This window comes from Trachypithecus francoisi, unplaced genomic scaffold (genome assembly GCF_009764315.1).
Source record: "Trachypithecus francoisi isolate TF-2019V2 unplaced genomic scaffold, Tfra_2.0 Lachesis_group0, whole genome shotgun sequence".
In the NCBI taxonomy this organism is placed as follows: domain Eukaryota; kingdom Metazoa; phylum Chordata; class Mammalia; order Primates; family Cercopithecidae; genus Trachypithecus; species Trachypithecus francoisi.
This window is the reverse complement of record NW_022681453.1, coordinates 72942423-72967766: the sequence shown is the minus strand read 5'-3', so window position 1 is coordinate 72967766 and position 25344 is coordinate 72942423. Positions and strand designations below refer to the sequence as shown.

At 37.1% G+C, this 25344-nt stretch overlaps 1 protein-coding gene across 2 annotated transcripts in view; it reads right to left on the bottom strand.

Annotated features, from left to right (window-relative positions):
- Positions 1-25344, bottom strand: part of LSAMP (limbic system associated membrane protein) — a 664124-nt gene that overhangs the window by 282249 nt on the left and 356531 nt on the right. For both annotated transcript variants that reach the window (XM_033211182.1, XM_033211183.1), the window contains exon 2: positions 14732-14964. In XM_033211182.1, the coding sequence (XP_033067073.1) occupies positions 14732-14964 (233 nt within the window). The remainder of the gene's footprint in view (positions 1-14731; positions 14965-25344) is intronic.

Here is a 25344-nt window from a genome sequence, read left to right as displayed (position 1 = left end):
TGGCCTCCCAGCACCATTTATTAAATAGGGAATCCTTTCTCCATTTCTTGTTTTTGTCAGGTTTGTCAAAGATCAGATGGCTGTAGATGTGTGGTATTATTTTTGAGGGCTCTGTTCTGTTCCATTGGTCTATATCTCTGTTTTGATACCAGTACCATGCTGTTTTGGTTACTGGAGCCTTGTAGTATAGTTTGAAGTCAGGTAGCGTGATGCCTCCAGCTTTGTTCTTTTGGCTTAGGATTGTCTTGGCAATGCGGGCTCTTTTTTGGTTCCATATGAACTTTAAAGCCGTTTTTTCCAATTCTGTGAAGAAAGTCGTTGGTAGTTTAATGGGGACGGCATTGAATCTATAAATTGCCTTGGGCAGTACGGCCATTTTCATGATATTGATTCTTCCTATCCATGAGCATGGTATGTTCTTCCATTTGTTTGTGTCCTCTTTTATTTCACTGAGCAGTAGTTTGTAGTTCTCCTTGAAGAGGTCCTTTACATTCCTTGTAAGTTGGATTCCTAGGTATTTTATTCTCTTTGAAGCTATTGTGAATGGGAGTTCATTCATGATTTGGCTCTCTGTTTGTCTGTTACTGGTGTATAAGAATGCTTGTGATTTTTGCACATTAATTTTGTATCCTGAGACTTTGCTGAAGTTGCTTATCAGCTTAAGGAGATTTTGGGCTGAGACGATGGGGTGTTCTAAATATACAATCATGTCATCTGCAAACAAGGACAATTTGACTTCCTCTTTTCCTAATTGAATAGCCTTTATTTCTTTCTCTTGCCTGATTGCCCTAGCCAGAACTTCCAACACAATGTTGAATAGGAGTGGTGAGAGAGGGCATCCCTGTCTTGTGCCAGTTTTCAAAGGGAATGCTTCCAGTTTTTGCCCATTCAGTATGATATTGGCTGCGGGTTTGTCATAAATAGCTCTTACTATTTTGAGATACGTTTCATCAATACCGAATTTATTGAGAGCTTTTAGCATGAAGGGCTGTTAAATTTTGTCAAAGGCCTTTTCTGCATATATTGAGATAATCATGTGGTTTTTGTCTTTGGTTCTGTTTATATGCTGGATTACGTTTATTGATTTATGTATGTTGAACCAGCCTTGCATCCCAGGGATGAAGCCCACTTGATCATGGTGGATAAGCTTTTTGATGTGCTGCTGGATTCGGTTTGCCAGTATTTTATTGAGGATTTTTGCATCGATGTTCATCAGGGATATTGGTCTAAAATTCTCTTTTATTGTTGTATCTCTGCCAGGCTTTGGTATCAGGATGATAGTGGCCTCGTAAAAAGAGTTAGGGAGGATTCCCTCTTTTCCTATTGATTGGAATAGTTTCAGAAGGAATGGTACCAGCTCCTCCTTGTACCTCTGATAGAATTCGGTTGTGAATCCGTCTGGTCCTGGACTTTTTTTGGTTGGTAGGCTATTAATTGTTGCCTCAATTTCAGAGCCTGCTATTGGTCTATTCAAGGATTCAACTTCTTCCTGGTTTAGTCTTGGGAGAGTGTAAGTGTCCAGGAAATTATCCATTTCTTCTAGATTTTCTAGTTTATTTGCATAGAGGCGTTTATAGTATTCTCTGATGGTAATATGTATTTCTGTGGGGTCCGTGGTGATATCCCCTTTATCATTTTTTTATTGCATCTGTTTGATTCTTCTCTCTTTTCTTCTTTATTAGTCTTGCTAGTGGTCTATCAATTTTGTTGATCTTTTCAAAAAATCAGCTCCTGGATTCATTGATTTTTTGGAGGGTTTTTTGTGTCTCTATCTCCTTCAGTTCTGCTCTGATCTTAGTTATTTCTTGCCTTCTGCTAGCTTTTGAATGTGTTTGCTCTTGCTTCTCTAGTTCTTTTAATTGTGATTTTAGGGTGTCAATTTTAGATCTTTCCTGCTTTCTCTTGTGGGCATTTAGTGCTATAAATTTCCCTCTACACACTGCTTTAAATGTGTCCCAGAGATTCTGATATGTTGTATCTTTGTTCTCATTGTTTTCAAAGAACATCTTTATTTCTGCCTTCATTTCGTTATGTACCCAGTAGTCATTCAGGGGCAGGTTGTTCAGTTTCCATGTAGTTGAGTGGTTTTGATCGAGTTTCTCAGTCCTGAATTCTAGTTTGATTGCATGCACTGTGGTCTGAGAGACAGTTTGTTATAATTTCTGTTCTTTTACATTTGCTGAGGATTGCTTTACTTCCAACTACATTTTCAATTTTGGAATAAGTGTGATGTGGTGCTGAGAAGAATGTATATTCTGTTGATTTGGGGTGGAGAGTTCTGTAGATGTCTATTAAGTCTGCTTGGTGCAGAGTTGAGTTCAATTCCTGGATATCCTTGTTAACTTTCTGTCTGTCTTGTTGATCTGTCTAATGTTGACAGTGGGGTGTTAAAGTCACCCATTATTATTGTATGGGAGTCTAAGTCTCTTTGTAAGTCTCTAAGGACTTGCTTTATGAATCTGGGTGCTCCTGTATTGGGTGCATATATATTTAGGATAGTTAGCTCTTCCTGATGAATTGATCCCTCTACCATTATTTAATGGACTTCTTTGTCTCTTTTGATCTTTGATGGTTTAGAGTCTGTTTTATCAGAGACTAGGATTGCAACACCTGCTTTTTTTTGTTTTCCATTTGCTTGGTAGATCTTCCTCCATCCCTTTATTTTGAGCCTATGTGTGTCTCTGCATGTGAGATGGGTCTCCTGAATACAGCAAACTGATAGGTCTTGACTCTATCCAATTTGCCAGTCTGTGTCTTTTAATTGGACCATTTAGTCCGTCTACATTTAAGGTTAATATTGTGATGTGTGAACTTGATCCTGTCATTATGATATTAGCTGATTATTTTGCTTGCTAGTTGATGCTGTTTCTTCCTAGCATCGATGGACTTTACATTTTGACATGTTTTTGCAATCGCTGGTACCTGTTGTTCCTTTCCACGTTTAGTGCTTCCTTCAGGATCTCTTGTAGGGCAGGCCTGGTGGTGACAAAATCTCTAAGCATTTGCTTGTCTGTAAAGGATGTTATTTCTCCTTCACTGATGAAACTTAGTTTGGCTGGATATGAAATTCTGGGTTGAAAATTCTTTTCTTTAAGAATGTCGGCCGGGCGCGGTGGCTCAAGCCTGTAATCCCAGCACTTTGGGAGGCCGAGACGGGCGGATCACGAGGTCAGGAGATCGAGACCATCCTGGCTAACATGGTGAAACCCCGTCTCTACTAAAAAAAAAAATACAAAAAACTAGCCGGGCGAGGTGGCGGGCGCCTGTAGTCCCAGCTACTCGGGAGGCTGAGGCGGGAGAATGGCGTAAACCCGGGAGGCGGAGCTTGCAGTGAGCTGAGATCCGGCCACTGCACTCCAGCCTGGGCGACAGAGCGGACTCCGTCTCAAAAAAAAAAAAAAAAAAAAAAAAAGAATGTCGAAAGGCCGGGCGTGGTGGCTCAAGCCTGTAATCCCAGCACTTTGGGAGGCCGAGATGGGTGGATCACGAGGTGAGGAGATCGAGACCATCCTGGCTAACACGGTGAAACCTCGTCTCTACTAAAAAAAATACAAAAAACTAGCCGGGCGAGGTGGCGGGCGCCTGTAGTCCCAGCTACTCGGGAGGCTGAGGCGGGAGAATGGCGTAAACCCGGGAGGCGGAGCTTGCAGTGAGCTGAGATCCGGCCACTGCACTCCAGCCTGGGCGACAGAGCGAGACTCCGTCTCAAAAAAAAAAAAAAAAAAAAAAAAAAAGAATGTCGAAAGGCCGGGCGTGGTGGCTCAAGCCTGTAATCCCAGCACTTTGGGAGGCCGAGATGGGTGGATCACGAGGTGAGGAGATCGAGACCATCCTGGCTAACACGGTGAAACCTCGTCTCTACTAAAAAAAATACAAAAAACTAGCCGGGCGAGGTGGCGGGCACCTGTAGTTCCAGCTATTCGGGAGGCTGAGGCAGGAGAATGGCGTAAACCCGGGAGGCAGAGCTTGCAGTGAACTGAGATCTGGCCACTGCACTCCAGCCGGGGCAAGAGAGCGAGACTCCATCTCAAAAGAAAAAAAAAAAGAATGTTGAATATTGGCCCCCACTCTCTTCTGGCTTGGAGAGCTTCTGCTGAGAGATCCGCTGTTAGTCTGATGGGCTTCGCTTTGTGTAACCCGACCTTTCTCTCCGGCTGCCCTTAACATTTTTTCCTTCATTTCAACTTTGGTGAGTCTGACAATTATGTGTCTTGGAGTTGCTCTTCTTGAGGAGTATTGCTTTTTTTTGAGATGGAGTCTTGCTCTGTCACCCAGGCTGGAGTGCAGTGGCACAATCTCTGCTCACTGCAAACCTCCGCTTCATGGGTTCAAGTGATCTCCTGCCTTAGCCTCCCAAGTAGCTGGGACTACAGGCCCATGCCACCACACCTAGCTAATTTTTGTATTTTTAATAAAGATGGGGTTTCACCGTATTGGACAGGCTGGTCTCGAACTCCTGACCTCAGGTGATCCGCCTGCCTCAGCCTCCCAAAGTGTTGGCATTACAAGTGTGAGCCACTGTGTCCAGCCTATAGCGTCTTTTAATTTTATATATTTATATATGTTTAGCCAAATTTGTTTTCTTTACTTTTCATTTACTTTTATGCTAAGACAGCCTTCCACACTTCATTGGAGAGACATATTTATGGATAATTCTAGCCTTTTTCTTCACTTTTTACTTTTAAATATTTAAGAGAGCTGGTGTTAATTTTCATACATGGCTGTTTAGTAAAAATACAACTTTTTAAGAAATTAATTCATTCAAAACATTTTGTTGAATAATCACATTTTCTCCATTATGTTAAATCTACATCATATTTGACATGACCATATGTGGTAGAGTTTTGAGCCTTTCATTTAGATCCACTGACTTTATAGTTTTTAAATATGTTTTGCAGATGTAGTTTTCTAGCTGTAGAAGCCTTTCTTCCCAATAAAAAAAAAAAAAATATATATATATATATATATGGTTTTTTTTTTTTTTTTTCTTTTTTTCTTGAGAGAGTCTTGCTCTGTCACCCAGGCTGGAGTGCAGTGGCCGGATCTCAGCTCACTGCAACCTCTGCCTCCCAGGTTCACACCATTCTCCTGCCTCAGCCTCCCGAATAGCTGGGACTATAGGAGCCCGTCACCACGCCCGGCTAATTTTTTGTATTTTTAGTAGAGACGGGGTTTCACTGTTTTAGCCAGGATGATCTGGATCTCATGACCTCATGATCTGCCCACTTCGGCCTCCCAAAGTGCTGGGATTATAGGCGTGAGCCACCATGCCTGGCCAATAATTATTCTTTAAGGTTGGTTATTTATGCCTGCCCATTCTTCATAATTAACTTGATGAATTTGGTGTAATTTCAATTTTAAAAATCCCCAAAGTAATTTTTAGGTACATAAAAAATTCAGTTTACCGTGGGGATCATTATATTTTCATTTTAAACATCTTTATATCTTTAATGATATTTTAGTTGCCATTCAAGAATTATTTCATTCTAATGTAAATGTAATGTAAAAAAATACCCAAGCAAGCAAACAATCAAAAAAGTGTGTTCTTTCATCCTTTTAATTTTTGCATTTATGTTCTCTACATTGTTTATTTAATTTATTCTTAAATGTTCTTATATTTTTGCAGCTTTTTGAATGACCATTTTTAATATATTTCAAGTTTTTTATAACTATATATAGAAACTAATGATTTAATATATTTCTTCAGATAAATGCACAAATTATCAAACTACTGTTAGTATTGTTAATACAAATTAATTTATTTATTAGTATTGTTCATATATTTGTATTGTTAAATATTGTTAAGATATTTGCTAATTAATTTATGTGTTTTTCTAGTTAATCATATTAGCTGAAAATATTGATAAATTTATTTCCCCCTTTCCCATATTTAAACCATTGTATTTTATTACCTTGTTTCATTGCATTGACTATAGCCCCTATATAAATAACTGTATAATGTTAAGTAATAATAATGATTGTTGGTATGCTTGCATTAGTCCTGACTTCAATTACCTATCTTTTTCACGTTAAGAAATAAATCCTCTATACTTAGCTCACTAAATTTCAGAGTATTTTAAACACATCAAGAATAGAAGTTAAACTATATTCTATGTCTTTTTTTCCTCATGGGATTATCTCATGATTTTTGTCCCTTGACTTTTTAATGAAGTATATTTTATTCATACATTTCTTTATAATGGATTATACTTGAAAAAACCTGCTTAATTATGCTGCATTTAATATTTAATATAATTTTTTACTTTATTCACAAGTTTTTAATCCTAATACCTGCCTTAAGTATTATTGCCTTAAGTATTATTGTGTTTCACTTTCCCTTTGAAGTAATTTCAAGTTTATAGAAAAGCTATAAGAATAATACAAATCCTTCCTATGTATCCTTCACCCACAGACTCGTTTTGTCAATTGCTGCATCATGTCTTGTCTAGCAAAAAGGTCACATAGTTTACCCAGTTGTCATTTCTCTCTTATCTCTTTCAATCTTGGTCAGTTCTTCAGTCTCTCTTGACTTTTATAACCTAGACATTTATGAAGATTAGAGGCCAGTCTTTCTATAGAATGTTCTTTAATTTGGGTGTGTCCAATGTCTTCTTATTATTAGACTCAGGTTCTGGGAAATATTTCACAGAAGTGATGTGTGTTCAGCTCATTGCCTCTTATCTTTTGGTAAATGATGCCACTTTGTCCATTACTAGTAGTGTTAACTTCGATCGCTTGATTAATATTGTGTCAGGTAGGTTGTACTACTTTTTTAATTAGTCTTTTCTCTCTTTATATTTAACAAATATTTTGTGGGCAGCTACTTTAACATTATTCCTTATTTCATTTTCACTTGCAAGTTTTAGTATCCATTGATATTTCTTGCTTGAATTAATTATTTCTGTGATGGTTGCCAAATAATATTTTTCAAACTCCATCATTCCTTCTATTAGCATTCTATAATATAAAAGGGCTTTATATTCTCTTTATTTAATAAATAGCGTCTAATTTATATCAGAATTATAATATATTGCAGTTATTTCTTTCAATACCCCAATTGTCCTATACTTGGCTGGTGAAAGTCCCTCTCAAGCTGGCTTCCGTGTACTTTTGACATGACTCGTCATTTTTTGAGTACATTCTTACTTCCTGGCCCAAGAGATGCCCCAAGTTATATTGTTCCTTCCTTGCCCCAGTCCTGGTACCAGCTGTTTCTCCAAGTAACCCTTCCTTTTAAGTGGATAGTGATATTTTAAAACCAAAATGAGGATGCTAAGTATTAGGTATATGAATTGCTACTGGGGTGTCAGTCCTCCAGGGCCTCTTAGTGGGCAGGGGCAGGGTTAGGAAATATATGTACACATCTCTCTCTCTCTCTTCTATTAAAACTTATGAATAATCACTAATAACTTCAATTTCAATCCAATACCACAAGATTCATGTTAGCTTTCTCTCTGTCCACATTTATACTCTCTTCTCCAACAATAAGAAACTGGTTATCATTATCTTCAATATTTTTATTTACTTGCTCAATTCTCTTTAATGTAGCCAAGGTCCCAACTTTCCCAGATGGTTTTCCCTTCAGCTGCTCTCTTGGGTGGGCCTAGCCCTTCAGAGATGCCTCCTCATTCAGAATCCTTTCTTCTTCAGGCCTTGGTACAGGTTGGGCTGCTCTTCCACAACACTTCAGCCTGCCTAATAGCTTTTTAACTAATAAGAATGAAAGAAGCCAGCTGGGCGTGGTGGCTCATGCCTGTAATCCCAGCACTTTGGGAGGCCAAGGCAGGTGGATCACGAGGTCAGGAGTTTGAGACCAGCCTGGCCAACATAGTGAAACCCTCATCTCTACTAAAAATACAAAAATTAGCCGGGTGTGGTGGTGCATGCCTGTAGTCCCAGCTACTCATTAGGCTGAGGCCGGAGAATCGCTTGAACCCTGGAGGTGGAGGCTGTGGTGAGCTGAGATCAGGTCACTGCACTCCAGCCTGGGCAACAGTGCGAGACTCCATCTCAAAAAAAAGAAAGAAAGAAAAAGAAAAAAAAAATGAAAGAAGCCTTATTGTGTTTTGTATACTTAATTTGTTTTTCACTCAGGCAGACCTAGGACTGGAAACATTATAAAGACAACTCATGTCATACAGAAGAGTTTTGTCAAAAAAAAATTGCCTATTTGTAGCAAACTGAAAACAATAGAAATAGCTATATATTGAATATATACATATATATGCCATCTTTCTTGGCTTTTTAAATACATAAATTCAAAAAGTTGCCTTTAATATTTTTAAGAGTATATTTTTAAGGTAATTTGCAGAAAACATAAATGTACAGATAACGATAATTTATAGTGGTTTATGGTACTATTTAAACATATTTGAAAGTGTAGATATCCTTATTTTAATACTTAAGTTTAAATATCTGTGTAAAAGCTAGATCATGTGTGAATAGCCACATATGATATTGTGTAAATCCAAGTAAAAATAACTTGCCATAGACTGGATGTAGTTACAATATTTAGCAGAGGCAGATACGATAAGAAATAAATCTCTACCTCCACATCTTCCTAATAACTCTCAAAATTCTCCCTATACGGTATTAAAATCTTCATAGATTCAATGATTCAATATTTGAATATAGGTAAATATTAGTTCATCTCTGTCTTCAAGTAACTTCTTTTTTCTTTCATGAAGTCTAGATTTTTATCCTGAGCCAATTCTCATGCCACTATTGGTACTAAGATAACTTTTTCTCTTTTCCCTTATTTTCTCTCCTTTGAAGAAGAACAAAAGCAGTTTAGATTAGAAAGTATGTGGATGTATACAGATTATATAATTTAATAACTAAAAGATGGACTACACCTATATAAAAAGGGGCTTGGAGACAGTAATTAATTATGCTTGGATGGGATTGGTTTAGACAAAACTTGAAATCCTTTCTACAGGGAAGCATATCAAGTGAAAACCACATGAGGTAACATTGCTAACCATCTTAACTAAAAAGTTTCAGTTCTTCCCTTTCATTAACTGTCTGGTTGTTGATGTGAATAGTTAAGGCTTTCAAGTCTGAACCTGACCGATTATACGGTCAATCAAGAGCCTATTGTCTCAAAAAATAAGCTGAAGAGTAGAAAAATTAGTAGACTTCAGCATATAAAATTCAAATGAGAAAATTCCAGTTAATCACTAAGATTCTCAATAGTCAACAAAATTAACACTAAGAGCAAATCTAAGACTTCCAATTCTTATTTTATTAGAATGCCTTAAATTTTAAAAAGGAGCTATAGGCAAAACTTTTGAATAAAATTTTATAGGCAATGTACAGTTGATATTTATTACGAAAGGGAAGGAAGAAGGGTGGGAGTGAAGGAAGAAAGAAGAAAGTAACAGAAGGAAGAAAGAAGAAAGTAACAGAAGGAAAGGAGAGCGATTCTGAGAGAAAAACGAGATACCGTCTTAGAGTTCTGGGTAACAGATTTTGGTCAGCATTCAGAGTGGTTAACAGAATTGTAAAACTTGCTTCTAAAAATTTAAATCCTAGAAACAATAAGCTCTAGACTAATCATTAAAAGTGTAAATTGAGGGCCAGTATGGTGGCCCATGCCTATAATCCCAGCACTTTGGGAGGCCAAGGCAGGTGGATCACAAGGTCAAGAGATGGAGACCATCCTGGCCAACATGATGAAACCTCATCTCTACTAAAAGTTAGCCAGGTGTGGTGGCACGCACCTGTAGTCTCAGCTACTTGGGAGGCAGAGGCAGGAGAATTGCTTGAACCCAGGAAGTGGAGGTTGCAGTGAGCCAAGATGGTGCCACTGCACCCCAGACTGGTGACAGAGTGAGATTCTGTCTCAAAAAAAAAAAAAAAAAAAAAAAGACGTTGGGTTTCCTAATATTAAGTTTTCAATTATTAAATTTAAAGGGCATCTAGAAACATTATAATTTTGTCATTATAGATTTATAGATATTCTAGGATTAATGAGATATAGGAAACGAAGCTTTTTAAATGTGGAGATTTTAAAAAATACACACCAAGCATGTTGGTCTAATAAGGAGTACTACTCTCATATTTTTTCACAATTATATTACTTTATATAAAGTAATTATGCAATAAATTTCCTGGCAACTAATGGATAAAGTCCGACAAGCCATGTGTGTGATTTGAATCACAGTGCTGAGAAAAATGTATGGGATTCTATTTAGCACTACAGTGAAATTTAAGTCTTTATTTAGAAAAACAATTTAAAACTTCAAAATGCTAAAAAAAAATTATCTCCAATTTTAGTATTTGCAGATTAGGCCATTTTGAAAACAACATTAACCAAATTAGAATAGCATAAAAATGGGAGCAAAAGATTCAACATAAAAATGACCACTCTATTATTTGTACCAACTTAACAATTAGGCAGTATGTAAATTGAAAATATGATAAAAGATGGGTTGTAAAGTGTGGTGAATGGGATATTTAAAAATAAGATTCTCATTTTTAAAATATTGTCATGTCAGGATTTCCTTTGTATTCATACACACATGAAGGTTTTTCATGTAACATTTAAAACAAATACCCTAGTTTTTGGAGCCAATATTCCCAGGGCTCAAGCACATGAGATTAATCTATGTTTTTGATGAGTCCACAGATATTTTATATTATTTACTATTGTAAGACTCTAGTACCTGCTCTGTAGAGTTTTATGGATAATTTGATTCAATGTCATACAAGAAAATGAGCAGGCAGGGAGCAGTAACTCCCTCTCACTGATTGCTTAGATCCTTAGAGTAGTAGTTCTTGATTTTTTGTGTGTGTGCATCTGAATCACCTGCAAAGCATAATGATTTAGAAGTTTAGGTCCCATTTTTAGAAATTCTAATTCCATTGTTCCGGATGTGGTTATCCAGAATCTGCATTTAAAACCAAAATGTTAACTTTGCTGCAGGCTATACAAGAACCACACTTAGAATGCTAGTTTAAGAAGCTCTCTATGGTAGAATTCTGCAAATGTTCATTGCAGCACTGTTTACAATAGCAAAAACATGGAATCAAACTAAATGTCTATCAATGACAGACTGGATAAAGAACATGTGATATATGTACAACATGAAATATTATGCAGCCAAAAAATAAAACAAGATCATGTCTTTTGTGGAAACATAGGTGGGGCTGTAGGCTATCATCCCTAGTAAACTAATGCAGGAACAGAAAACCAAATACTACATGTTCTCACTTATAAGTGGGAGCTAAATGATAAGAACTTATGAACACATAGAAGGAAACAACAGACACAGGTTTATATGAGGGTGGAGGGTGAGAGGCAAGAGAGGATAAGAAAAGGTAACTATTGGGTACTGAGCTTAATACCTGGGGGATGTAACAGCATGCACGATAAACCCCTCTGACATGTGTTTATCTATGTACCTTCAAGCCTAAAATAAATTTTTAAAAAAGAAGCTCTCTAGAATCTGAAGGAAGTAAAACTGAAGACTGGATGCTAAGGAAAAGGACAACTGAAAAAATGGGCTAGAGGCACCCAAAATAAAAACGGAAAGAGCCTACTGCAAGGATAATAGGCAACGAGTGAAAGCATCTGTTAGATTCTGGGCAGCACCCCAGGACAGGAGTGAGCTTTATGGAAGTACTGAAGTACCAGCAACATCATGGTATTCGTCGTCATCATCAACAGCATGTTATCAACATCATCATCAACGTAGTGGGTGAGAAAACATGATCTCCAGACACTGCACTAGAGGTTTACATAGATCATCTAATTTAATCCTTACGATACATTGAGGAGGACTTAAAATGTTAGCTTTATATATATTTTTCATATGACAAAGCTGAACCTCAGAGAAATTAAGTGGTTTACCCCCAAAGTGTATTTAAATAGCAAGAATGAAAGCAGATTTGAATCAAGCAATGTAACTCTGCAGAACCCACCTTCTAAACTGCTATTCTTTAGTGATATCTTGTAGCACCTTTGAGCTCAAGGTGGCTTCACCATTGTGTAAGGAGACGGAATACAGTATTTACGTAATGATTAGTTGTACTGAATTTGCAGAAACCATGGAGGGTGATCATGGCAGGATGTAAAAAATCAGAAGTATCTTAGAGTCTAAAGAAAGGTGCTGTGAGGTTAGGGAAAAGGGAAAGGTCAGCCATTCCTAGAAGTAATATCTTTGATGTGGTGAAAACTGTATAGAGTTGAAGAATGGAATAGAAATAAATGGGAACAGTGTGAATGGATGGAACTTCTGATGGCCACAAGGCTGAATGCCCCGAGGAGAAGTGATTCAGCCATCTGGTGCTTGAGATCAAATTATCTAGTATGTATGTAATTGTCCAAAAATTTCCCTTGGCGACTCAGGCTCAAGGAGGAGACCATGCTTTCTTTATCCCGCTTGTAAGTACAAGCTTTGTTGTTGATTTTTTCTGTCAAAACAATGTGGCTGAGAATAAAATACAATAATACCTTGAATCAGACAAACGGGTTTGAAACCCTGTCCTAAGCCAACAGAGAGCCTTTGGCAGGCTCCTTCCTGTCTCTGAACTTTAAACTTTTGCATATATATAAAAGAAAGGGGTAAACATCTACCTAAAAGTAGTATTATTAAAATTAAATGAGATAGTAGATAAACAGTACTTGGTACTTCTCCATCCCTTAAGTTAAATTTAATTTCATTTGCACTGCCATGTCAGGAAGGTACATGCAGTAGTATCTAACATAATTTTAGTTTTAACCCTTGTGAGATGCTCATGTTTGTAGCTTAAGAGTAAAAAGATAAATAAGAAAAAAAAAAAAGAGGAACACTGGGCATTTGGTGCTAACAGTTCAGACTTAAATATAAATTCTTAACTATGAATCCTTAAATTAGTCTTTAAAATCACGGCCCCCGCAAAAAAAAAACAACAAAAACTCCATTCCAGTGGAAAGTGCTTTAGATTTCCAGATCTGCTTGGCACTTAACTATTCTCTGAACTGTTTTGTGACCTTGAGCAAGTATAACCTAAATTTAACTTCTGTTTGCTCATCTAGAAACCAAGGGATATAGTGCTCAGATTGTCAAATGTATTCAGCATAGGACAATACGCAATTTTTAGTTATGGTCTCTAGCGGCTTTTTAGTGACATCAAAGGCCATAAAGCTACTAAAATTGTGTAGACATATCATAATATAATCAAGCAGTTTTTTTCAAGCATAACCCATTATAAAGAAATATATGAATAAGCAAACTTACATCAAAACTCAAAGAAGAAAAATCACGAGATAATCTCAATAACTGGTCAGTAGGTAAAATCTGTTCTAAGGGGTCCTAAGTAAACTAGTTATCTCTCCTCCTTCTGCCATTGAATTTAGTAGAATTTTTTCTTTTGTTTTGATAAGTGTGTGTGTGTGTGTGTGTGTTTGTATAAATGTGTGCTTGTATTTGTTTTCAGGGAGTTGGTAAATTAACCCATTGGCATATTTACGTATTTCTATTTTGTTTACAAATGTAAATAGGTTGCCTAAGATCCATACCCTGCTGTCTCTCTTGTAATGGAGCTTAAATAGTCTCTACTAAGCTACAAGAAAAGCATCCTATGCTTTGACTGTGATTGGAACTTTGCAAGCTAGTAGACATGCCTTTTACAAGCAATAAAATGAAGCTATCAGCCATTGCAAACGAACTAAAATAGAGGTCACATGACTAAAGCACCCCTGCACCAGGCAGTCTCTGATGTGTTTTATTCCAGTTTCAATCTATTAATCAGAGGAGTTGGGAGAGCAATAATTTAAACACTGCAATAATCAATTCCATAACACATTAATAGAAGCTACAGTCAAACTTTGCCACACCACTGACTGCATCAGAACCTTGACAGGAGCCCTAGGGCCATGCCTAATTTGCATTACATTTACATAAAATTATAAATCAAGAATACATGAACACAGCCCTAATGTTTGTTAGTGCTTAGATCTTTCCTGATAGATACATTGAAACTGCTGGTGGTTGGACTTCACTTGCAATAAAATTGTGCAGCTGATCAGTTTTGTTCTCATTCTGCAATTACGGGAAAAGAAATCCAACAGAGCAATAGTTTGGGGGTATTTGAATGCCATTGAAGGTTTTTATCCTGTAAAACTATGACTCAGATGTGCCCTGGAACCCCCAATCTAGAAGCAAATTGTCCCCAATTACTTTGCAGATCCTGGTCACTGGATTTGATCACCAGTAACTTGTCATTAAGTAGAGATACAAACCACATAGAAACCCAAACAGCTGAAAAAATAAGTCCGCTGGAAAATTTTATTTTTCCAGAAGAACTTTGCTGTCACAAAAAAGATAATTAGTGATAATCTTCAGGGTGAGGACAGATAAACCCAAACTTTCTTAAACCCGAGAAAGCATCTGGCACCTAATGGGGTGGAAAAGTGTACTTCATATGGCTCTAAGCATTCTGTGTGTTCTGGTACCCCTGATTTACATTGTTCCAACAGCTGTGACTTTTGCTGTGGGTTTTCACACTCAGGGCTGGGTGAAAACATTCTCACTAACGTTACTGGCCTCAGTAACGGAGTACACTCTCTATATTGTTTTCGGTCCTCTCATTTTAAGTCTCTTTTTAGACAGAAAATCAATACTCAAGTCCAATAGTATCTTTGGGAATATTTCTTTTCAGAAAGGGTTCTGCAAATATTTTGTACATTATTATTCTGCAACTCCCACCTCTTTCTTACCACCCTTCTATCCCACACTTTCCTTACCTTGTACGATCAAGTAAACTTGGGAGGTCTTGGGCTCATGCTGTGTCTGAACTGAGCAAGTGTAGGAACCCTCATCATAGACATCCACCTTCTGGATTCGGAGGCTGTATTCCAGAGAATGGCGTTTCTCCAGCTCAACCCGTGGGTCCAGAGACCACTTGTCATGTCCAGCAAAAATGATGCCAGAACGGTTCAACCAGGCCACCTTTGAGTTCTTGTCTTCTACAACGCACCTGACAGAGCAGAGTAACAATATTAGTGCCTTAACAACAACTATTTCTGCGTTTCTTTTCTAGGTGATCAGACTCAACAAGTCCAAACAAGGAAAATAATTATATGCCGAATGAATTACTGCCATGCCATTCTTGGAGTCCTTAAATTTTCACTATTTCATTTAAGATGTAATTACCATCCAGTGGATGGATGTCGTCATATTAGACTCAGTTCAGCAATAAACAATCTGAGTATGAGTAATGAAGCCAAAGTTAAATTAGTATTGACTTCCCATTATCTTCTTGTTTAGGAAAAGGCCACTCACTCAGAACTCCATCTTTTTAAGTAATTTTGAGAATTATACAATTGATATCATAGCACTTTTACTCCATCTTGAACTTTGTTTACTTTTTATTTTTATTTTTATTTTTTTCAGACGGAGTCTTGCTTAGTCGCCCAGGCTGGAGTGCCGTGGCGCGATCTCAGCTCACTGCAAGCTCTGCCTCGCGGGTTCACGCCATTCTCCTGCCTCAGCCTCCCAAGTAGCTGGGACTACAGGCGCCCGCCACCTTGCCCAGCTAGTTTTTTTGTATTTTTAGTAGAGACGGGGTTTCACCATGTTAGCCAGGATGGTCTCGATCTCCTGACCTCGTGATCTGCCTGTCTCAGCCTCCCAAAGTTCTGGGATTACAGGCGTGAGCCACCGTGCCCGGCCCTGTGTTTACTCTTTTGTAAGTATTTCCTATAGTATTGTGTAATGATAGATTAAAGTTATACTCCACCATTATATGAATTAGACTAGACTTCTGAGTTTACTTCTAATCTTTACAAGTTTGGAATGCCAACTTCCAGGAGTAAAAATTATGTGAGCAGATCCAAGCATAAGCGGATAGGTGTTATGACAAGGAAATCAAAGCAAACATCATCTGGCATAAGTTTGGTTCCAACTGCTGAAGGCAGAAGCTTGTTTGGTGGCAAGTTAGGTTGCTGACAGCATTTCTAGTCATACTGAATGCAGGCAATCTTTAACAAAGATGAAGAAGACAATTTTGTCGTTCATAGACCAATATATCAAAAAGGGTAAAGGAATAACACTTATTTGAATTACTGCTTTAAAAAATGTAAAAGGGTCTCTTTCTGAAATTTGAAAGAAAGGGGCAAAGAACATGAATTAGTGAAGGCAGGATAAATACTTTTTGGGGAGTATGATTTTTCTCCTTCAGTTCCAGCAAGAGTCTTGCAATGGAAGAATCTAGCAGAAAACAAAAACAAAAACAAAAACAAAACCTTCTGTCTGCATCCCTGTGGTAAGATTTATGTCTACCCCATAGGGAGATGTCCCAAACCCTGTTCACAGCTGCAAAGCCAGCTGCTCAACACTCTGGGGCAGGAGGGAATGAACAGAAAGAGCCACAAGCACCACAGCAGGACAATTAAGACACCCTGTTCCCCTGTATTTTCTAAACCAAATAAAATCCAGTTTTTCTCTCAGGTCAAAACAACTAAACATAGACAGAAAATTGATGCATAACCCCCAGGCTGTCCACATGGGAATATAAAGGCCAACTGTGTCTCTTATAAGAAAGAGAAAAGCTAAGTCTTTCTACATACTCCATCTATGGTGTAATACAAAGACCTCCTTATCCTATTAATTTTAATTGAATTGTATATGTTATTTAGAGGGAGATTTTTTTTTTTTTTTTGAGACAGGTCTTGTTGAGTCACCAAGACTAGAGAGCAGTGGCCTGGTCATAGCTCACTGCAGCCTCAAACTACTGGGCTCAAGCAATCCTCCTGACTCAGCCTCCTAGGTAGCTAAGATTATAGGTGCATGCCAGCAGGACTAGCTAATAAAAAAAAAAAAAAAAAAAATTAGAGATGGGGTATTGCTATATTGTCCAGGCTAGTCTCAAGTGATCTACCCAACTTGGCCTCCCTAAGCACTGGGATTGTGGTCATGAATCACCATGCCTGACCCTAGAGTAAGAATTTGACTTAACAAGTTAGGTGCCAAGATAAACAGGTCTTACTTTTCTTCTTTACCTATTTGTTTTCATAAACATAACTAGATTTAGGTATCATTTAATATCTCCATTTCCCAGTATGCGCTTCTCTGTCATGCATATATTATTGAGTATAATTTATGTGTTTAATAATTTAGAGGCCTTTTATCACGAGTACCAACTTAACTTCATGAATGCTTGCTGCCTAATTCCAGACTCAGTTTTACCTTTGGTGTTCTCTTCTCTTGTGGCATCATTTCTCTGTTTTTGGTGATGTTTGCAGCATCTCTAAATGTAAAATCATTGTTGAATTAATTAATAGGATGTTTGCTGTCTTACTCTAGACCATTATGAAATTGTTGAATGTAGATTTACCATGTTTTTTCTATTCTACTAAGAAGGATAGAAATTTACCTATGTAAATGTGTTTTAAATCTTCTATCATTTTTCCTTGTGCATGTTTCTCATCTGCACAGCTTAACACAAGAATGGCCAGATTTGCTACATTATAGATGTATTCTGAATGCCTCTTAGACCCAAATATGGCTCCAACCTGTTCACTTTGAAAGAAAAAGTACTATATAATATAGCCTACATAAATATGGCCTGTGAATCCAATAAAAACAGCAAATTTTTACCTTGTTCATTTGGATACCACCAATAACTAATCTGGGATAAAAAAGGCATTTGATAAATGCCTGTCCTGTGAACTAACTGGGTCACACATGCAGACACAGGACATTTGGTAACCTATATTCCATGTCCCTATCCCTAGTCCTATAGCATCCACAAATAAATTGGACAGATTTCCTTAACAACATAAGGTAAAATTTATAGGTCGAGTCTTTATGGTCCTTTGACATTTTAGCAATTTTCATTCATGGAAAAGTTAAAATCATACAGATCATTATTCCAAATTATTATTTGAGGGTGTTCAGCTCTATCTTACCTAAAGAAGTAATTGACTATTTCAGCAAAATTGCCAGATGCATAAAAGTGCATCTAATTAAACAATGTATTATGTGGAAATTTTGTTATGACAATTTACATAGCACCTTATTTTTGCTTTGGGTTTTATCCATATTTATTTTTAAAATTCAACTTTTACTGACAAACAAATGAATAGTATATTAGAATACACATATACTTTTTACTAACTCAGATGGTTAGCCAGACTCCAAGCACCAGAACACAGTACAGTGAAGTGTTTTTAAAAAGGAAACCACTTCTCCACATCTTTCAGGGTTCCTTTTTATGTACTCAATAGTTGCAAAATAAATGTATTAGCTCTGTAAACTAGAAAATAATCCTTCTATAATGTGACTAAAACTTTCTTAATAAAAAATGAGTAAAGGAATAATGCAATTCCAGAACTAAATATTTTCTTAATTTCAAAATCTTAATTTAAGATGGCAACTATTTTTTATCATAAAAAGTACACATAAAAAAAGATGGTAGGACCAGGCACGGTGGCACATGCCTGTAATCCCAGCTCTTTGGGAGGCTGGAGGCAGGAGGACCACTTGAACTCAGGAGTTCGAGGCTGCAGTGAGCTATGATCACATCACTGCACTCCAGCCTGGCCAGAGTGAGAACTTGTAAAAAAGAAAAGAAAAGAAAAGAGAAAATATAGTAAACCAAAATCAGTAGTTTCAATTTGTAGAGGTCTATGTTTATTAAGAGATAATAACTAGTCATACAGTGTAATGACAGACCACCTGGCTATCTGGAAATAAGAAATGCTGATATAAATACAGACCCAGGTTCCCAGCATTCACTGACTGACCAATAAGCATCACGGGCTTGCATCTCGGAGGTATGCTGGCTCAACTGTGCATCAGGCAGGCTTGTGGAGTACATGAGAATTCTTGGGCCATGCTATTATAATATGATAATAATGAATTATCACCTACCTAGAATGTTGCTGCAGTTTAGTTCTAAACTTTATACTTAATGATTTTATCTCCAAAATCAGCCTGGGCTAAAGCAGGAAGATGAAGAGATGTATTTCAAAAACTTGTTAGTGTTATGTGTTGTTTTAATAGAATGTTGTCTTGAGGAACACATTATGTTGCAAATAATTCCCAGGTTTAGAAAGAACTGGACCCTAATGACAGTGGGTGTTAGTGCCACGAAGAGAAGATCAGAGAATATCCTTCCACTTTGGGTGGGTTTTATGGAAGGCAGCTGAGGACATGGACGTATGCTACAAAATGCCACCTCTCCAGAAAATCTTCTCTCGTCAGTGTAACCTTCTTAAAACTTCCTTTTTATGACCTTATCATACTCCACATTGCATTAGAGTTATTTGCACTCATCTTTTCTCATAAGCTTATTAAGACAGTGACCTTCTTGTAATTCACCTCTGGAGCCCTCACTGAGCCTAGCAGCATAAATACCACATGCATAGTAGATACTTGCTGAAATGTGGAATAAACAAGATGAATTTAACAAATTGCATTAGGTCAATTATAAAATATTAATTATCTAATAGGCACAGTAAAGATGGATTACTATTTTAATATTTCTTAAGAAATACTTAAAGTTATCAGATATAAAGGGAAATTTAAAAAGAATTATTGAGTATGGTATTAAAATGAAAGTAAAGGAGAGAAAAAATGTGTTCCCATGTCCACTAAAAAGAAGGATCATCTCTCGGAACTAGATGATCTATATTGCATGTGAAAAACTGAAAAAAAGTATCGTATCCTAACTAAGTGCTCAGTAGGTTGCTCGTGTTAATCATGAACCCTCGAATATCAGATGGGTTACCTACCTGAACTGTAAACCTATGATTTTTTAAAACTCATCTCTAAAAAAAAGTTAGGAAAGGTAAGCACACAATTTTTTATCTTCTCTGTTTAGTATATTTGATTCCATAAAACTGTCACAAAATATCAATGCACCCATACAAATCTTAAGCATTGAATTTCTTCAAACACTTTATACCAAGTCTGTTATGCAGACTTATACAAACAGGTACGTTGACAATTCTAGTAACATTGCACAAGAGTGGGGTTTGTACTGCTTAAAAACTGAATATAACTGGCGGTAGAAAAGAAATGCTAAAATCAGTTTGTACCAACAGATTACTTAATAGCATATGTACTGACAAGATATCTATGATGTAATTGATACGTATCTACCAGATATTAAGCCTGTCCAATTGCTGCTGGACACATTTCATATTTAACAAGCATTAATAACTGCTAAAAAACATGCCAACTTAGGATTCAAATTTATCTAGACTTGGCCTTGCATAAATTTCCTTCTTTTCTCAAGAGTATAATCTGGTATTTATTCACTGATAACAATAAATATATTTTATGTAATCTCTTACCAGTTATCTATACTCATATTTATACGTTGCAGAGTCTAGGAGGGGTGTAACTGGATGGGTAAGAGAAATCTATTTGTTTCTTAAGAAAGAATAGTTAGATAAGTAGTTTCAAAGTGAAGGCAATTTGTGCCCCTAGATGACACTGGCAATATCTGGAGGCATTTTTTGGTTGTCACAACTAGGGAGGGGGTGTTGCTATTGGTTTCTAGTAGGGAGAGGCCAGGGGTGTTGATAAATGTCCTACAATGCCATGGACAGCCCCCAACACAGAGATGTATATTATCCAAAATGTTGACAGGATCGAGCTTGAAATACCCAGATACAGACATCTTTCTCTTGGTTTACATATCCAGAAGCACAGAACAAATATCTAAAGCGCAGTAGTGTGTTTTCATAGCCTTATGCTTTTTAATTTACAAATACTTAATTGTCAGCAGCAAAGTTCATGACAAAGGCACAACAATGAGGGCTAGTGAGGCTCTGGTTATAAGTTAATAGTTAATGACTATAAGTTATTAGTTAATCATGCCCCTTTTGTTGTTTTTAGTTTCATAATCATAAAATGATGTAATTGTTTCCTAACACCCAGGATAGGTAAAGGAGAATCAGTTGGAGAAAATTGATTTTTTTAAAAAATATTAGTCTTTGCTCATCAGAAAACTTTTTCATTGACCTTTATTATTTTTCACATTTGTGAATCTCCCTCTTTTGTAAGATGTGGAAAGATTCAAGATGTGGATGGGAAGGATATCTTTAAGAATGTTATTTTGATGCTGTTTGCCTTGTAACTTCAATCCTACAAATAAAACCCTTAGTGAATCAGCAAAACTATCATAGAATCATTTCACTCTAGAAGGAAAGATAATTGGTCTGGGAAGTGATGCTATATATTCCCAGCATTAAAATGTGGAATCAGAAAAATTCTAAGCAGAGAATGGAATAAAGTATGAAAATATCCCAGATTCTCCTGAGTCAGAAGTCCTTAGTCTGGTTTTATAACATTATTTTAAGTATGATGAATTCCAACAACTATGCAAACACATCAAAAAAATAAATACCAAGTTAGTTAAAAATCAAATTTAAGGAATTTTAAATCATCAATCATTTTGGATCATCTTTTTGCTTCATTACCATTTTCTAAGATTAGAGTCAATTAGAAATAAAAAAAGAACTGTGGGAATTCACTGCTGACACTCAGGAGCCCTGTTAGCCTCTGCTGCAACTAAAAGCTTCAACTCTTTAACTTCCTTGCTCCTAGCTTTAGTTCTTTTCACACTTGACCTCTGGTTGGACCCCTGTCTGCTCTCTTGGCATCATTCTCTTGCTGTTTTGCATGTCTCTTCTCCTCATCTTCATCCACTTGACCCAGACCCTAATCTTAGTTTGGTAATGGTTGACTTCTCTAGATTTATATCAAATTGTAGACCAGTTAACACTATGACAGCATCTACATGATCAGATTATCTCCCCTCACCCTTGCTTCTTTGCACACATTCATGTACAAATAGTTACATGCACATGTGTACATGCACACACATGGAAGTAGTAATGGATGGTCAGGGCAGAGTAAGAACACCCAGGTAGCAGAATACAGAGGTAGTAAACCCACAGGAACTAGATTCAGTAAATATATTGCTGGCCACAATGATTCAGAAATCTGTATACTGCTAATGGAGTGCTAGTGTAAAAAACAAACAGTTTAGCTCCTGAAGAGGCTCATTTTAGTTCTGGCCTTACAGCCTATTTACTATTGGAACACAGATAAGTCATTTAACTTTTCTTTATCTTAGTTTCTTTGTAAGTAAAATAGGGCTAACGATACCTGTTCAACCCCTTAGAACCATTCTCAGGTTAGTTCTTTAAATCAAATGAGGTGATGTACATAGAAACATTTCATAAAATGCAAAGCAATATATATGCTTATATTCATAGTATCTCATTGTAAAGGATAAGAAGAAAACAGTCATATAAGAGAAATAACTAAAGGAAAAACATTGATTTCTCTAAGTCACATTCAAAAAATTAATCTCTTTATATTTTGTAGTGTGATGAAACCCACTAAATATGTATTACGCAGACTCTCAGATCAATCACGTATTTCTCTAAATGCCAAACTTTCATTAGTTATTCACATGTGCTCTACTGTGAAAGCACCCTTTCTGTGATTAGGCTACCACTTACTACAATGATCATCACCTGAAAGTGCAAAAAGTTCACTATGGCAAATGGCAAAACCCAGATAAGGTGTTCAATTCCTGGAGCAATGAAAAAGCCTCCATAGACATGCTTTTTGTCTCTTACTATCACTAAAGAACACCTTGTCCAGTCATACATGCATCGTTATATTTGATACATGCATGACTACATTTCAGAATCATCTTTTTGAAGAAGCATAGTTGCATATCCATGCAGATGGTAGAAGTTAAGAGAAGAGTGGATGGAAAAGAAACAGGACCACCCAATTAAGCCCTGAGTGTGTCTCCACAAACCGTCTCTTCTAGGACCATCTTTATTCCTATTGTTGTCACATTAACTGTGCTGTCTCTACATTCACATAGAAGAAATAAATAAATTCCAAAAAGAGATAAATACTGAGACTGAGACCAGGAGAGAACTGATTTCTATCCCAGTCACAGCTGGAGTTAGAGTCAATCCCAGGAACATTTATAAGTGGTTGGAAACAGCTCTTCTAGGATCTTTCCAAGAGTCTGGATCATGTCAGAAAAAAAAATCATACTCTTCTTAATCACATCACAACTCAAAATTCTCCCTTATTTTGTAAGTGGCAAAGTGGAAAAGTTATGGGTTCAGTAGTTTAGTAGCTTTAGGCAAGTTACTTAGCAAAGAAAGGCAGCATGGTGAGGTGGTGATGGCTTCAGGCTGCAAAGCCAATTTTCTGCTCTAAATTCGAGCTTCACCACATACTTGCTCTGTGGTTTTGGGACATTTGTTTATCCTCTCTGTGCATGTGTTTCCTAAGCTATAAAATGAAGATGATCATAGTATCTACCTCGTTTGGCACTAGTAATGTTTAAAAGGTTTTAAAAAAATATAGAGAGCAGTGCCTGGACCTAATGTGTCCAATATTTTTGAAGAGCTTCAGGGTTTTCCTTCTGCAAAACAGGAGTAGTAACTACTTCCTCAGATTGTTGTGACTATTAAACAGGATATATTTGGAGTACACAGTGATGCATTTTTGTTTCCATATCCTTCCATAATTCAAATCTTTGTCATTCATTCTGTAGAAACCTCATTTTGGGGATCAATCCAGCAGCTCCCGGATATTGTGACTCAATCTAATCCTTGCTTATTAATAGGCATTTTCAGGGAAACCCCCTTTTAGGGGCTTGGGCTGTCTTGCATCTGATAGCCCCTTGGTCCCCTCTGGTTAGCAATCAGCCTCTTACAGCCCACAGAATTTAAATCAAGAGCAGGATGATGCAGCATGGTTATAGTGCAATGGTGTAAACTGAGGATCTCATGCCATCTTTGGAACATTTTTAAAGGATTTTTGGGATACCTGTGCATAGGCAGCACAGGCCTTAATTGTCTCACCACTTTTCAACCAGATCCACTTAGTTTCATCAAGGGCAGAACTCATACATGGCTGTCTCTCTAGGGTAGCTGAAATAGAGGCCCATGCTGTGCTTTGTGATCCCCTGAGGTCTGCTGGCTGAACTGGGGTTCCTCCTAAATTGGATGAAGCATATCCTATACTTTGAGGACTCTCAGGTTGCAAGAACAAGGCCTGTTCTGTCTCCTCAGTGACTGAGTGGCAATTATATGCTCACTAAAGTAGCAAGAATCTACAACTTTTTCCTCTCCTTTGAACTACAAATTCTCCTCTTTCCTCCCTATACAGTTGAGAGAGGATAAGAAACAACTTTAAATTCTGCTTTTGTTTTGATTCTCCCTATGAGTCTTTGTTCTCTGTGAAAAATACCTCTCATTTGGAAGGAGAAAAAACTGCCTTTGGTTGTACCTTTGAAAGAGTAAAATTAGTCTTGGAATTGTAGCTCAGATTTGTAGTTAAAAACTTCACTCACTATGCAATTAAAAATAATTCCACAGCTATTTGAAGAAAATTGTGTTACCTCTGCATCATTACAAATACCAAAAGCATGCAAAGTTCTAGATAGAAAAAAATATGGTCTTTTCCATATAGGGTTTATACTTTATCTCATTCCAACAGTAAGGAAAAAGAAAAGTGCTTGCAATAAACCACAATGCACTTAGGATGAGCATTGTGATGTATGAGGCATGGCTGTAAAGTCAGGGGACTGTTTTCCACAAGGCTCACTTGAAAACCCAGCCCCTTACTTTATAGTCTTGTCATATATACCATTATGTAAATGTTATCATTGGAGCAGAACCACATTATAATATGACTCATCATTACATTACATGCATCTAGACATAATTCAGATCAAATTATGCCCTCTAAGACATGACAATTAATAGATATAACATGTATGTTATAACAAAGTTAACACATAATAAGTATGTAAGCATATAAGTAAGTAAATAATGAGACTGTCTTCAGGACTACCATTAGAAAATGGCTCTACTGTCTGGTTTGCCTTCCCTGGTAGAGGTAGAGGTAAAAGAGCCAAAGAGAAAGGCAGGTGCATATGAAGAGCAAAATAAGTCTTTTTTTTTTTTCTTTTAGACACAGTTTTGTTCTTGTTGCCAAGGCTGCAGTGCAATGGTGTGATCTCGGCACACTGTAACCTCGGCCTCCCAGGTTCAAGCACTTCTCCTGCCTCAGCCTCACAAGTAGCTGGGATTACAGGCATCCACCACCATACCTGGCTAATTTGGTATTTTTAGGTAAGATGGGGTTTCACTATGTTGGTCAGGCTGGTCTCAAACTCGTGATCTCAGGTTATCCACCCACCTTGGCCTCCCAGAGTGCTGGGATTACAGGCATAAGCCACCACACCTGGCCAGAAGTCTTTATTTTCGAAATGTAGTTTGTGGAAATAAATGTGAAATAGGGGACTCCAGAAGCTGCAAACTGAAGGAGATATAATCAAACAGATCTATCACAGGCAAAG